General features: G+C 45.2%; 1 protein-coding gene across 1 annotated transcript in view; it reads right to left on the reverse strand.

Annotated features, from left to right (window-relative positions):
• Positions 1–14,263, reverse strand: part of LOC144480224 (mitochondrial adenyl nucleotide antiporter SLC25A24-A-like) — a 30,229-nt gene extending 15,966 nt beyond the window's left edge. Inside the window, exons 1-5 of the mRNA XM_078199475.1 lie at positions 14,147–14,263; positions 9,569–9,822; positions 5,990–6,092; positions 4,138–4,225; positions 79–190 (exon numbers count right to left, since the gene is read on the reverse strand). Of these exons, the coding sequence (XP_078055601.1) occupies positions 79–190; positions 4,138–4,225; positions 5,990–6,092; positions 9,569–9,727 (462 nt within the window). The 5' untranslated portion in view covers positions 9,728–9,822; positions 14,147–14,263. The remainder of the gene's footprint in view (positions 1–78; positions 191–4,137; positions 4,226–5,989; positions 6,093–9,568; positions 9,823–14,146) is intronic.
• Between the last annotated feature and the right edge of the window lie 721 nt (positions 14,264–14,984).

The raw sequence follows: 14,984 nt of genomic DNA on the forward strand, positions 1-14,984 counted from the left end.
GCAGTCTTATTGGATAGGCATTTATCCAGGGCTGCAGTCACTCACTGTATAACCTCAGCATTCATTTTGGATACATACACTGTTGAATCTCCAGATGTCAATCATAGTTCTCATGTTGTCCTCCACCGTTGTTATGTAGATCTTCCGCCACTCGTTCCAGTCCAGGTTCATGTAATCATTCTCGTCCAAGCTGATTAATTGCAGGAATAGAATGAGTAGTATTGGGTTTCTTGATATCTTCTGTATTGTTTTTGCAAATGCATAAATCCACACACTGGACATTAAAACTTTTAACATTCATCAAACATAATGGCACTGTCAGTTCACAATCTGTGCTTTGGCAGTGTAAAAATCCCTTGGCACTGTCCAAAGTAAAAGTGGTAACAGTGGTTAGCACTACTGCCTCACAGCGCCAGGGACCCGGGTTCGATTCCCGGCCTCGGGTCACTGTCTGTGTGGAGTTTGCACGTTCTCCCCGTGTCTGCGTGTGTTTCCTCCGGGTGCTCCGGTTTCCTCCCACACTCCAAAGATGCGCGGGTTAGGTTGATCGTCCATGCTAAATTTCCCCTTAGCGTCCCGGGATGCGTAGGTTAGAGGGATTAGCGGGGTAAATATGCGGGGTTACGGGGATAGGGCCTGGGTGGGATTGTGGTCGGTGCAGGCTCGATGGGCTGAATGGCCTCCTTCGGCACTGTAGGGATTCTATGATGCGATTCTAAGCTGGGAATTCTCTCAGCATCCTGGCCAGCATGTCCCCCCAGCCAATACCAAGATCAGCAGGTTAAATTGGTCATTTATCTCACTGCTGTGCTCAAATTAGCAGCCACAGTTGCCTGCATTACTTTAGGAGTGGGGCCACCATTGTGTTATAGCTGTTGAACAATTCGGAACATCCTGACGATCTGAAAGATCCCACACCCAAGGAGAAGTACTTTGCCTCTAGAACCTAGATTTAAATCCACCTCATATCTTTGATGGTTTTAGGAACCCGTGAAGCGAAACTGGGTCACCTCGTCGCGGTACCTAAAGGGATGGCGGCCAGCCTCAAGTAATAGAACATGGTTCGGTACTTAAGAGCGATATTGATACAAATCTGATATCAAGCCACACAAGGAGATTTCAGGATATGACCAGTGAGACAGGTTAACAGTCAGAGGGCTTAGAGAGAGGTTTCCAGAGCTCAGATTTTAGGAATACGAAAGTGCGGCTTTTAACTGTGCAATAATTAAAATAGGGAAAGTGCCAGAACTGTAGGAAAGCAGAGCTTCCAAAGCGAAGAGGATGGAGAAGGTCACAGCGAGGCTATGGTGGATTTCAAAACAAAGCAGAGCATTTTGAAACTGTGCTGTGGTCAGACCAGTCCTCAGCAGAGGTCAGGAACGAGAGGGGCAATGGCTGAACAAGACTTAGTGAGAGCTAATTTACAGGCAAGGAGTGTTTTAGACAAGCGCAGGTTCACACAAGATAGACAATATAAATCATTCCCCTTGGAGGGGTAGAGGGAGGAATGCAATTACTGATCACCCATCAATGCAGATCAGTGGCAAACATTCACAGTGGTTAACACTGCTGCCTCACAGCTCCAGGGACCCGGGTTCGATTCCCGGCTTGGGTGACTGTGTGGAGTTTGCACATTCTCCCCGTGTCTGCCTGGGTTTCCTCTGGATGCTCCGGTTTCCTCCCACACTTCATAGATGTGCGGGTTTGGTGCATTGGCCATGCTAAATTGCCCCTTAGCATCCCATGGTGCGTAGGTTAAAAGGATTAGCAGGGTAAATATGCGGAGTTACGGGGAGAAGACCTAGTTGGGATTGCTGTCGGTGCAGACTCGATGGGCCGAATGGCCTCCTTCTGCGCAGTTGGGATTCTATGATTTCTAAGTTCAGCCATCCATTAATTCACAGATTGATTCTTCACGGAGTGCTATAAAAACCAATCACTTCTGTCCTACTGAACATTTACTGTCACCATTTAGGCAGTACACCAAATATTGCTACAATCTTGGATCTAACAGTTACATTCAAAGGATTACACTGGAAGTACAGCACAACAGGCCATTCAGCCCAACCAGTCAATGCCAGTGCTTATCCTCCTCTCAAGCCTCCTCCAAGTCTACCATGGTAACCATCCATTCCCATCATCTTCATATGCTTGTCTCAGTTTCCCTCAAATGTATCTAATCAATTTGCTTCATTCAGTCGCGAGTTCCACATTCTCGCCACTCTTTAGGTAGGGAAGTTTTTTTCCTGAATTCCCTATTTAATTTCCTGCTGGCTGTCTTATATTGATGGCTTCTACTTATGCTCTTCCTATTTGGAGACATTATTTCTGTATTCACTTGAAACGCTGCCTTTAAACTATTCCCAAAATATAAAATCGCGGTTGCTTTGAAACATGGATAACCTTACAAAATATAGTTTCCAGTAACCTTTCAGAAATAATGAGTAATTTTCTTACTTTTCTTAAAGCAATCCAATAATATATAATTTGTAAAACTCTAGAAAAAAATTCGTGTGAATTCCTCATTCTTGTTTATTAATCGATCCCAAAAAAAGGAATGGACCTGACCGTGTGTGGGAGAACACACTTTACAAGTATTTTCTGTTTTGCTGCAAAGGAATAACTTTTGTTTTTATTCTTTCCTGGGATATGGACGTCACTGGCAAGGCCAACATTTGTTGCCCATCCTGAAAGGCTCTTGAGAAGGCGGCAATGTGCTTTTTGCTTATAGCACTGAACTCCATCTGGTGCAGGTTTGCCCAGAGCACTGTTAGGAAGGGTCTTCAAGGATTTTAAGCCAGCGACAGGAGTACTGAGAGCAGTTTGGGCCCTGTATCTAAGGAAGGATGTGCTGGCCTTGGAAAGGGTCCAGAGGAGGTTCACAGGAGTGATCCCTGGAATGAAGAGCTTGTCGTATGAGGAACGGTTGAGGACTCTGGGTCTGTACTCGTTGGAGCTTAGAAGGACGAGGAGGGATCTTATTGAAACTTATAGGATACTGCGAGGCCTGGATAGAGTGGACGTGGAGAGGATGTTTCCACTAGTCGGAAAAACTCGAACCAGAGGGCACAACCTCGGACTAAAGGGACGATCCTTTAAAACTGAGATGAGGAGGAATTTCTTCAGCCAGAGAGTGGTGAATCTGTGGAATTCTTTGCCGCAGAAGGCTGTGGAAGCCAGGTCATTGAGTGTCTTTAAGACAGAGATAGATAGATTCTTGATTAATAAGGGGATCAGGGGTTATGGGGAAAAGCCAGGAGAATGGGGTTGAGAAAAATATCAGCCATGATTGAATGGCGGAGCAGACTCGATGGGCCAAGTGGCCTAATTCTGCTCCTATGTCTTATGGACACTGAAGGAACGATGACATCATTATGGCTTGGAAGGGAACTTGTAGGTGCTGGTGGCGAGTTAGGAAGGTGCTGGCGAAACAGCCTTGGCGAGTCACTGCAGTGCATCTTGGGGATGGTACACACTGCTGCCACCGTGCATTGGTGGTGGAAGAAGTGAACGTTTTCGCTGGCGGATAGGGTGCCAATCAAGCAGACTGCTTTGTCCTGGATGGTGTCAAGCTTCTTGAACATTACTGGAGCCACTCTCATCCAGGTAAGTGGAGAGTATTCTGTCACACTCCCGACTTTAATAATCAACAGGTGGAATTCCTAATTTTTGTGGTCTCTTATTACAAGAGAAACTTTGGAAAATGTATAAAAACAAATTACTGTGGATGCTGGAACCTGGAACTAAAAGAGAAAATGCTGGAAAATCTCAGCAGGTCTGGCAGCATCTGTAAGGAGAGAAAAGTGCTGACGTTTCGAGTCCAGATGACCCTTTGTTAAAGCTGCTTTGATAAAGGGTCGTCTGGACTCGAAACATCAGCTCTTTTCTCTCCTTACAGATGCTGCCAGACCCGCTGAGATTTTCCAGCGTTTTCTCTTTTGGTTTTGGAAAACTTACGGTACAGAATAAAAGCTGGATCAAACTTAGTCAGGTGGTGGAGTCTACAATCTAGAGATCCTGTTAAAAAAAAATGCTGAGATAGGGTCTTAAATAGATGGCTTTGAATTTACAAATTGATCTTTGTGCAATTAGGATTTATTTTAATAAATGTTCAATGCATAATTTGAATGGACTTACTGTTTAAGAACTCTGTTTGCATGATAAACATTAAGACTGACATTCAATCTTCCCATGAGGTGCATAATCCTCCACTTGCTTATACTGCCTACAAACATACAAATATTAATACAAAATCAGATGCTGGAAATCCAAAATAAAAAGCACAACCTGGTGGTGAACATATTGAGATGATGTGGAGATGCCGGTGTTGGACTGGGGTAAGCATAGTAGGCAGTCTCACAACACCAGGTTAAAGTCCAACAGGTTTATTTGCTAGCACGAGCTTTCGGAGCTCTGCTCCTTCATCAGGCGAGTGGGAGTTGTGTTCACAAACAGGGCATATATAGACACGAACTCAATTTACAAGATAATGGTTGGAATGCGTGTCTTTACAGGTAATCAAGTCTTAAAGGTACAGACAATGTGAGTGGAGAGAGGGCCAAGCACAGGTTAAAGAGATGTGTGTTGTCTCCAGCCAGGACAGTTAGTGAGATTTTGCAAGCCCAGGCAAGTCGTGGGGGTTACAGATAGTGTGACATGAACCCAAGATCCCGGTTGAGGCCGTCCTCATGTGTGCGGAACTTGGCTATCAGTTTCTGCTCAGTGATTCTGCGTTGTTATGTGTCGTGAAGGCCGCCTTGGAGAACGCTTACCCAAAGATCAGAGGCTCCCATGGAAATTTGGTGCACAAATTGGGAGATTTGGGAGGGTGGGGTGACACAGTGGTGAGCACAGTGCCTCACAGCGCCAGGGACCCGGGTTCAATTCCCAGCTTGGGTCACTTTCTGTGCGGAGAGTGCATGTTCTCCCCGTGTCTACGTGGGTTTCCTCCGGGTGCTCCAGTTTCCTCCCACAGTCCGAAATACTGGTCAGGCACATTGGCCATGCTAAATTCTCCCTCAGTGTACCCGAACAGGCGCCAGAGTGTGGCGACTAGGGGATTTTCACAGTAACTTCATTGCAGTGTTAATGTAAGCCGACTTGTGACAATAGTAAATAAACTTTAAATTTGTGGAGTCCATCTGTTCACTTGATGCAAGGTCCTCTGAAATTCCCTCAAGAGACCTCCCGTACTGTTAACCCAGCCCCGTAAAGTTCCCAAAGAGAGTCAGCATCATTGTGGCTTATCTGGTGCAGAAACAATGGGCTGAATGGCCTCTTCCTACACCGTCACAATACTGTGAGCCCGCAGCCATAATAGAAACAGCAAGAGTTCCCACTCCTATTCAATATCCATTCATTGATAGTCATCCATATAAGCTGACTGTACATGCCAGCGGCACGGTGGCACAGTGCTGAGGGCGGCACAGCGCCAAGCACTGTTGCCTCACAGCGCCAAGCACTGTTGCCTCACAGCGCCAAGCACTGTTGCCTCACAGCGCCAAGCACTGTTGCCTCACAGCGCCAAGCACTGTTGCCTCACAGCGCCAAGCACTGTTGCCTCACAGCGCCAAGCACTGTTGCCTCACAGCGCCAAGCACTGTTGCCTCACAGCGCCAAGCACTGTTGCCTCACAGCGCCAGGGACCTGGGTTCGATTCCCGGCCTGGGTCACTGTCTGTGCGGAGTCTGCACGTTCTCCCCGTGTCTGCTTGGGTTTTCTCCGGGTGCTCCGGTTTCCTCCCGCACTCCAAAGCTGTGCGGGTTAGGTGGATTGGCCGTGCTAAATTGCCCTTTAGTGTCCCGGGATGCGTAGGTTAGAGGGATTAGCGGGGTAAATATGGGTTTACGGGGAGGGGGCCTGGGTGGGATTGCTGTCGGTGCAGACTCGATGGGCCGAATGGCCTCCTTTTGCACTGTAGAGATTCTATGAAAAAAAGAAACCACCAGTCACACCCCACCAGTAGCCCAAAGGCAGCTTTAAGACTCACCACTTCGATTCTTAGTGACCTTTCCGAACCCCAGCAGTAGCTTCACGTTGTGCTTTTCGAGATATTTCCGGAACGCTTCGAAATCTCTACCTTTCACTCCGCCCTTTTCACCATTCCATTCATTAAAAAAAAAGGCAAAAAAAATTAATTCACTCTACCTAATTTTGTCTAAGAGTAAAGAGGTGGGGTTGTGTGGGGGGGGGGGGGGGGGGGGGGGGGGATGGGGGGGCGGTAAGAGAGAGACACACAGACAGACAAAAGAGGGGTTGATATTAACTCCAGTTAGTGATGGATTAACACCCAGAAGTGTAGGAGCAAAGTGTGTTAACAAAATAACTCACCATCCTCAGTTTACTCTCAACATAAGTTACCATAATATCTTTATTTTTTTTATATATAATTGCAAGCTTGCGAAGCAACATCATTGCGCCCCAGTAATTAAACATTCTCTTGAGGAAGGTCAACTTCTTTATTCTGTTGGTGTTTTACATCATCAACAGCAGGAACAGAGGTTACAGCAAAAAGATTCCTCCCGGTGATGTCCACAGGGGAGTGCTTTACTCTCGTGGGACATTTCCCCTGCAAATCTACTTGACAAAAAATTCCCGTAGTCGATCCAAGGTTCGCAGCTTCTCCACATTCAGTCCCAGACCTTGTGAACCCAACAGCATAAACTGAAAGAACACAAGAGCTTGCCAGTCAGACCATATTCCAAGAAACTTGGTTTGTTCTCACTGGAACGATGGAGGTTGAGGGGAGACCTGATAGAAGTCTACAGGATTATGAGAGGCATGGACAGAGTGGATAGTCAGAAGCTTTTTCCCAGGGTGAAGGAGTCAATTACTTGGGGGCACAGGTTTAAGGTGCGAGGGGCAAGGTTTAAAGGAGATGTATGAGGCAGATTTTTTTTTTTACACACAGAGGGTGGCGGGTGCCTGGAACTTGCTGCCAGGGGAGGTAGTGGAAGCGGATATGATAGTGACTTTTAAGGGGCGTCTGAACAAATATATGAATAGGATGGGAATATAGAGGGATATGATCCCTGGAAAGGGTAGGGGGTTTTAGTTCAGACGGGCAGCATGGTCGGTGCAGGTTTGGAGGGCCGAAGGGCCTGTTCCTGTGCTGTAATTTGCTTTGTTCTATATCTGGAGCACGACGTGGTAGGTAAGTCTTGGGGAAGGCCCAGAGGACAGCAACAAGAATGACTCCTAGTTTAAAGAATCACAGCTCCTCTGAGGCTCAAACCTTATATCCATGTACCTGGTAATGGTATAGTTATAGTGATGACCCAGAGATCCATCAAATAATTAAAGAGTAGCTATAGATAGATTATCCACAGGTTGAAGAACGGGGGCATAGGTTTAAACTACTGGGTGTCAGCACAGGCTCGATGGGCCAAATGGCCTTCATAGAAGGAATCATAGAAACACTACAGTGCAGAAAGAGGCCATTGGGCCCCTCGAGTCTGCACCGACCACAATCCCACCCAGGCCCTACCCCCATATCCCTACATATTTACCCGCTAATCCCTCTAACCGACACATCTCAGGACACTAAGGGGCAATTTTAGCATGGCCAATCGACCTAACCCGCACATCTTTGGACTGTGGGAGGAAACCAGAGCACCTGGAGGAAACCCACGCAGACACGAGGAGAATGTGCAAACTCCACACAGACAGTGACCCAAGCTGGGAATCGAACCCAGATCCCTGGAGCCGTGAAGCAGCAGTGCTAACCACTGTGCTACCGTGCCGCCCACATTTGCAAAGCATCGAGTAAAGAGCAGGGGAGTGTAACTAAATAAGAATTCTGCATTGTCAGGAGTCTATGATACACCAGGGTAGAAATCGACTGAATGTTTGGTGCGGTTCGTGTCCAAATAGGAAACAGGTGCTGATTCTGCATTGCTTTCGAGGGGGAACTGCACTGCTTTCTGACTGGGGCAGAGACTCCATCACATCGAAGGCAAATGACTTGGTCTGAGATATTTTCTGGACTCGTATTAATTACCCGAGGATGTTTTCAGGAATTTCCTGCCCCTGCCAGGAGATTGTGGGGTCGGGAGATGGTGGAGTTGGTCACAATGTCCTGGGGCACCTTTCCCCATCCCTCAATTACAAACAGTCTAATCACAACACAGGGCGAGCCATCAATAAAGATATAAAAAGGTACACTGTTTCCCCAAGAATATTCACAGCAATAGAAGTCATCGTGGCTCAGTTATTAATCATGTTTGTAAACTACAGCAATCCCATATTCATTTCACAATATCATCTTCCAAAATGTACAAGTCACATTTCGAGAGCAACTTATTAACTCAAGACCCTTGGCAGCCTGGATGATACTGGCATATTTCATCCCTTGGCAGGATGAAATATTTGGCATATTTCATCCCTTGGCAGCCTGGATGATACTGGCATATTTCTGTTATACACACACTATGAAATAGCAGGATGAAATATTTGGCATATTTCATCCCTTGGCAGCCTGGATGATACTGGCATATTTCTGTTATACACACACTAATATCACCATCGTTAAATGCAGTATTATTACAAAGTGATCCGAGTGAGGTTTTTCTAGACCTCGATAAGAATTAACAGACAATGTCGGGAGAAATGCTTCCTGGGGAAGATTAGGACAAGGGAACAGAACCTTAAAATTAAAGCCAGGTGATCCGGGGGAAAGCTGGGAAAGAACATAAGAACTAGGAGCAGGAGTAGGCCATCTGACCCCTCGAGCCTGCTCCACCATTCAATAAGATCATGGCTGATCTTTTCGTGGACTCAGCTCCACTTACCCGCCCGCTCACCACGACCCTCGATTCCTTTACTGTTCAAAAATGTATCTATCCTTGTCTTAAAAACATTCAATGAGGTAGCCTCAACTGCTTCACTGGGCAGGGAATTCCACAGATTCACAACCCTTTTTGGGTGAAGAACAAAGAAAATTACAGCACAGGAACAGGCCCTTCGGCTCTCCAAGCCTGCACCGACCATGCTGCCCGACTGAACTAAAACCTCCTACCCTTCCGGGGATCATATCCCTCTATTCCCATCCTAAAAGAACAAAGGAAATTACAGCACAGGAGTCCCTCCTCAGCTCAGTCCTAAATCTGCTCCCCCTTATTTTGAGGCCATGCCCCCTAGTTCTAGTTTCACCCGCCAGTGGAAACAACCTCTCTGCTTCCATCTTATCTACTCCCTTCATTATATGTTTCTATAAGATCTCCCCTCATTCATGTTGCAAGCAAAGAATGTTCAGCATGACGCAAACAGTTTTCCTAAAGAGTTGATGGGTGGATTTACACATGGCAGATAGATTTTGGCCAGACAAGGTCATAAAAGGATATATAGTCAAGGCAGGTGGATATTCTTATGATATAGATCAGCCACGAACACACTGAATGATGGAACAGGCTTGAGGTTTTGAATGGCCTCCTGTTCATATGTTCAGGGCTGGAGATCGAAACCCAAAACATACGACTGAATTCATCGCAGGTGCATCTCACGCTTTGTCCTATAATGTACTGACATTTTAGATAAGGTGGCGGACTCCTCACACATAACAGCACCGTACCTGCGAAATCTCCTCCAATGCAAGTATTAACTCTTTAGCATCTATACGACCATCCCTGTGGACATTTAGCCTCTTGTAAAGATCTCCCCAAAGATCCTGCGTCGCTGTTAGCTCATCAGGGCTACCTCGTTGGAAAATCTCTTTCATAAACAGGAACATTGTGGGAGCTCCTGAAACACAGGAGAGAAACTTCCAACACTCCACAAATTCCGAATAAAGCAATAAGGAGGTTTCACTTCATTTGATCCATGCCCCTGTTAACCAACAGAAAAGATCATTAGGACTTGGCTTTAAAGAATGAAATATATTCCATTAAGATGAACAGCATACTGGTTCATGTACAAACTATGCAACTTTCAACTTGAATGTGTTATGCAGTTTGCCTCAAACTCTCCTAGCAAGTTTCATCTGTTCTTGGAAAGAAGCTCCCTAGACAACCAAATGTTGCAGTAAATGGGGGTTAATTGCATTAAGGGAGGGGGAAGGGAAATACAAATTCCCTTGAAACTGAACTGCAGATTCTGATGAATAAATGGCTGCACTAAGCTTCTGACCAGTGGGCTGGAAGGTCCATTCAAACGCCAGTGCACACTTGCATTCCTACAGCCAGCAATCGTTTCACATGTCCTGCTTGCTTTTCCTTCCACTGAAGTGTAGTGGGTGTACTGGTGGGGACTGCAACAATTCAAGATGGTATTTCACCCGAACCTCTCAAGGGCAATAAATGCTGGCCTTGCAGTGATCATAGAATCCCTACAGTGCAGAAGGAGGTCATTCGGCCCATCGAGTCTGCACTAACCACAATCCCACCCAGCCCCTATTCCTGTAACCCCACATATTTACCTTACTAATCCCCCAACACTAAGGGTCAATTTGGCATGGCCAATCAACATAATCCGCACATCTTTGAACTGTGGGAGGAAACCGGAGCACCTGGAGGAAACCCACGCAGACATGGGGAGAATGTGCAGGCTCCATAGATAGTGACCCAAGGCTGGAACTGAACCCGGGTCCCTGGCGCTGTGAAGCAGCAGTGCTAACCACTGCGCCATCTTGCCACCTACATCCCATGAACAAACATAAAACTAATGACATTGGCAGCCAATGACAACTAAGACCCTGTGGTCCAGTTTCCCCAAAGTACTTCCCTGTAAAGTTCCAATACTGAATACTTCTAATGGTAATTGAAAGCTATTTGGCATGAGTCAAAATCCAAGATTGACACTACTGGGAGTTACTTTTTATTCATTCGCGGGAGATGGGGGTCACTGGCTGGCCAGCATTTATTGCCCATCCCTGGTTGCCCTTGAACTGAGTGGCTTGCTAGGTCAATTCAGAGAGTCAACCACATTGCTGTGGCTCTGGAGTCATGTAGGCCAGGCCAGGTAAGGACGGCAGATTTCCTTCCCTAAAAGGACATGAGTGACCCAGATGGGTTTTTCCGACAATCGACAATGATTTCACGGTCATCAGTGGATTCTTAATTCCAGATTTCTTTTTCGTTGAATTCAAATTCAACTTTGTCCATAAATTAACCAAATGAATCCATCTTCGAAGGAGCGCCATGCTGTACAGTACATTTCAGAAAACGTTTTTCAATCAGTGGACTAATTGTATTCATTAGTATAACTACTTGGAAGTAAATGGGAACACTTTCATGGAATTTTGTAGCCATGGTGTGATTCGCACTCGGATCCCCAGAACATTAGCTGAGTATCTGCATTGATAGTACAGCAATAATACGAAGTCATCACCTCCCCTGGTGAGAGATTTAAGGGAGTGGCAGCCTCACATCATCCTCTAACATGTTTTAATCATAAAAACATTGAAGACGGGTTAAAAAAATTTGGAGTCCAGAATTGGCCAGTTGGTGAAAAGTCTGTCTGTGCTGGCAAATTGGATGAGAGGCGATGGGGCAGGTGGAGTTACGACAGTGGTCCCCAAACTTTTTTCACTGGGCCGCACTTTTGGAATAAAAATTTGCTCGCGCCACACCTAATTTTTTATTGATAAGAAATACATTCAAAAAAGACTTCTGGCAGTGCTTGATTCATAACATAGAACACAACTACTTTATAATATCATGGGGCATCCAGAAAGTATAAAACAATGCAGCTACATAAAAACATGATTCATTCCCAAAATATACTTATAGACGAGCCTCTTACATATGTAACCTTAAGTAGGTATACAAACTCAATGAGAGGTGTGAGCTTGTTTTTGTCGGGTAATCTCATTTATATTAGGTCTAATTTGAGACAAATAAACTCTCATCTCCTCATCAACACAAAGAAGCCTTTCTCTTTTCTGGTCTTTGATATTTGTCAGAGCTGAAAATCCCTGTTCACAACAATATGTCGTGGAGAACTGTAGAAGAATAGCTAATGCTCTTGAAGAGATGCGTGGATACTGTTTCTGGTTGTATATCCAAAAAGAGTCCAGTGGCATACTCCCGTGTTTCATTTTCAAGGTGCGATCACTCGAAATGCAGGCCATTTCCCCCTCCTCATCCAATGTCAGACCTGAACAGCTGGAATTCGCAGAGGGGTCTCTAACCCAGTCGAATTTTTCTGTAGACAACGATGGGAAGTAATGATCAATCTTTTCTACCAGTGTTGCAAGATGTTCCTGTATGAGGCCGTACAATTCATTGCTCGTTTTAAAACTTTTTACCAGTGGGAACATTGAGGTTATGTTGCATCGCTCTTCTGAGCCAGAGCTGAAGCCTTTTTTTGAATGCAGTTAGTTTGTCTGTAGTTGTGAGGATATTGTCATCGCGGCCTTGCATACTGGCATTGAGCACATTCAACCGGGAAAAGATATCGGCCAAATATGCCAGCTTTGCTCGCCAGTCATTGTCATCCAGTTGGTGGTACAATGGGTTCCCTTCTTGTTCCAAAAATTCTCTTAATTCGTTCTTCAGTTCCAACACCCGATTAAAAACTTTTCCACGGGACATCCAGCGAACCTCCGAGTGCAGAATTAGGCATTGATGTTTTGATTCTATGTCTTTGCGGAGTTGAGCAAATAACCGCGCCTTTAGTGGTTTTGCTTTGATGAAGTTCACAATGCGCACAGTCTGATCTAGAACCAACTTCAAATCAGCTACAAGGGTCTTGGTGATTAATGCCTCTCTGTGTAAAAAACAGTGAGTTGATATTACATCTGGATTTTTCTGTTTGATGAGTGCCGCCAAGCCTCTCACATTCTCTATCGTACATGGTGCTCCATCTGTACAAATTCCAATACAAGAATCTCATGAAATCTCAACTTTTTCCAAATACTCAGACAAGGTTTGGAAAATATCTTGTCCTCTGGTATGTTTTTCAAGTTCCTTGCAAAATAGAAACTGTGTGATTATTTCGTCATTGTGAATGAATCTGATATAAGCAAGCAACTGTGCTTTTCCACTAATGTCGGTCGATTCATCAACTTGAATGGCAAATTTAGAATTCTTCATACTTTCAGAAACACGCTTCTCAATATTAGCTGACGTATCAACTATTCTTCTGCGAATTGTATTATCAGATAAAGGAATTTCCATAACTTCTCGCTCAGCATCATCACCAAACAAAGTTTCACAATCAAGCTGCTGGCAGGCTGAATCAATTTTTCAGCTATTGTATGTGGTTTTGTCTGTTGAGCAATCAATTCAGCCACTTGGTAAGATGCAATCTGCATCTTATCTGAGACTGTCATTCGTTTTTCAAAATATGATCGTTGGCACTTCTGCTGTTCCAAAAGCCTTTCAAAATATTGAACATTCTTGTTTGCCAGATTTCCATGTTTTGACAACAGATGTCTTTTCATCTTGCTTGGGACCATATTGGAATTGGAAAGCTTCTCATCACAGATCAAGCACATAGGCCAAGGTACGTTTTCATCTCCAGTCCATGTGAAACCGAGACTCAGATAGCTATCCATATATTGTCGACAAACTTTCTTTTTTGGAGGTTTGCTTGGGCCTGCTACTGGTGTAGAATTAAACGACTCTTCTTCAGCACTCTGTTCGAACGGCGATTCTGGATCACAACGTGGACTCGGATCGTCCTCAGCATCACTTGATGCTCTTGCTCTCACTTTGGAAACATATCTATCCATGTTTAAATGTTCCTTTGATTGTCCTTGAATCTTCCCGCCACACTTGCCATCCTCTCTCGCCGCATCAGTGTGGCGCGCCGCACCCTTTGGGAACCACTGAGTTACGATGTGATCACCAGGACATTAAGCTGATCTTTCTTTACAGCCTAGCTATGACTGTAACACTACATTCTGCACTCTCTCCTTCCCTTCTCTATGAACAGTATGCTTTGTACAGCACGCAATAAATAATACTTTTCACTGAATGTTAACACACGTGACAATAAATCAAATCAAAGAACACCTCGAACCAGAGTTGGCAACCCCACATTAAACACAAACCTTTCAAATATATCAAGCGATAGATGTGCACAAGTTAAAAGGACAATGTTTAAATATCCAAGTAGTCATGACCTCAGCTTCTGAGACAGTATAATCCCACAGTTATCCATCCAAGGTTCAAAAGCCCATTTAACGTTCCATGCTGAATTACTGTACCGGAGAATCTAGGATCCTTTCTTGGTAAACAGAAGTTCTTAATAACATGCTATGGTCTCAATACCGTCACATGTATTCACCTCACTGCAAACGCTAACATCTCACTGACTGGAGGCAGCTTCCATTTTATTGACTGAAAAAGATTGTTCGTTTCCTGAAGATGTCACAATGCTGCAGTGACATCGCACAGGAACCAACCAATGGGAGTGCTTGGAGGGGGAGGGACTATAAACGGCTCTTTGGCCGATGATGAGTGCAGCGTGGTACGCGGTCTATTTCATTCTGATACCGGTGAATGATGGCTAACTTAGTTCCGGGTACAGCTGCCCGCTCAAGACAGAGGTTGCAGATTTCATTCCCAGACCAAGCACGGTGGTCAGCACTGTTACCTCACAGTGCCAGGGACCTGGGTTCAATTTCCAGCTTGGTCACTGTCTGTGTGGAGTTTGCACATTCTCCCCGTGTCTGCGTGGGTTTCCTCCGGGTGCTCCGGTTTCCTCCCACAGTCCAAAAGACCTGCTGGTTAGGTGGATTGGCCGTGCTAAATTCTCCTTTAATGTCAGGGGGACTAGCTAGAGTAAATGCATGGGGTTATGGAAGGCGGGGGGGGTTCCACAGTCCGGAAGACGTGCTGGTTAGGGTGCATTGGCTATGCTAAATTCTCCCTCAGTGTACCCGAACAGGCGCCAGAGTGTGACGACTTGGGGATTTTCACAGTAACTTCAGTAAGCCTACTCTTGACACTAACAAATGTTAAAATTTTAAACGTTAAACTTTAAACCCAGACACATTATTCTCAATCTCCTCATCCAAGTAATCTCAGTGATAGCGCAGCACT

This window comes from Mustelus asterias, chromosome 28, assembly GCF_964213995.1.
Source record: "Mustelus asterias chromosome 28, sMusAst1.hap1.1, whole genome shotgun sequence".
Taxonomy (NCBI): domain Eukaryota; kingdom Metazoa; phylum Chordata; class Chondrichthyes; order Carcharhiniformes; family Triakidae; genus Mustelus; species Mustelus asterias.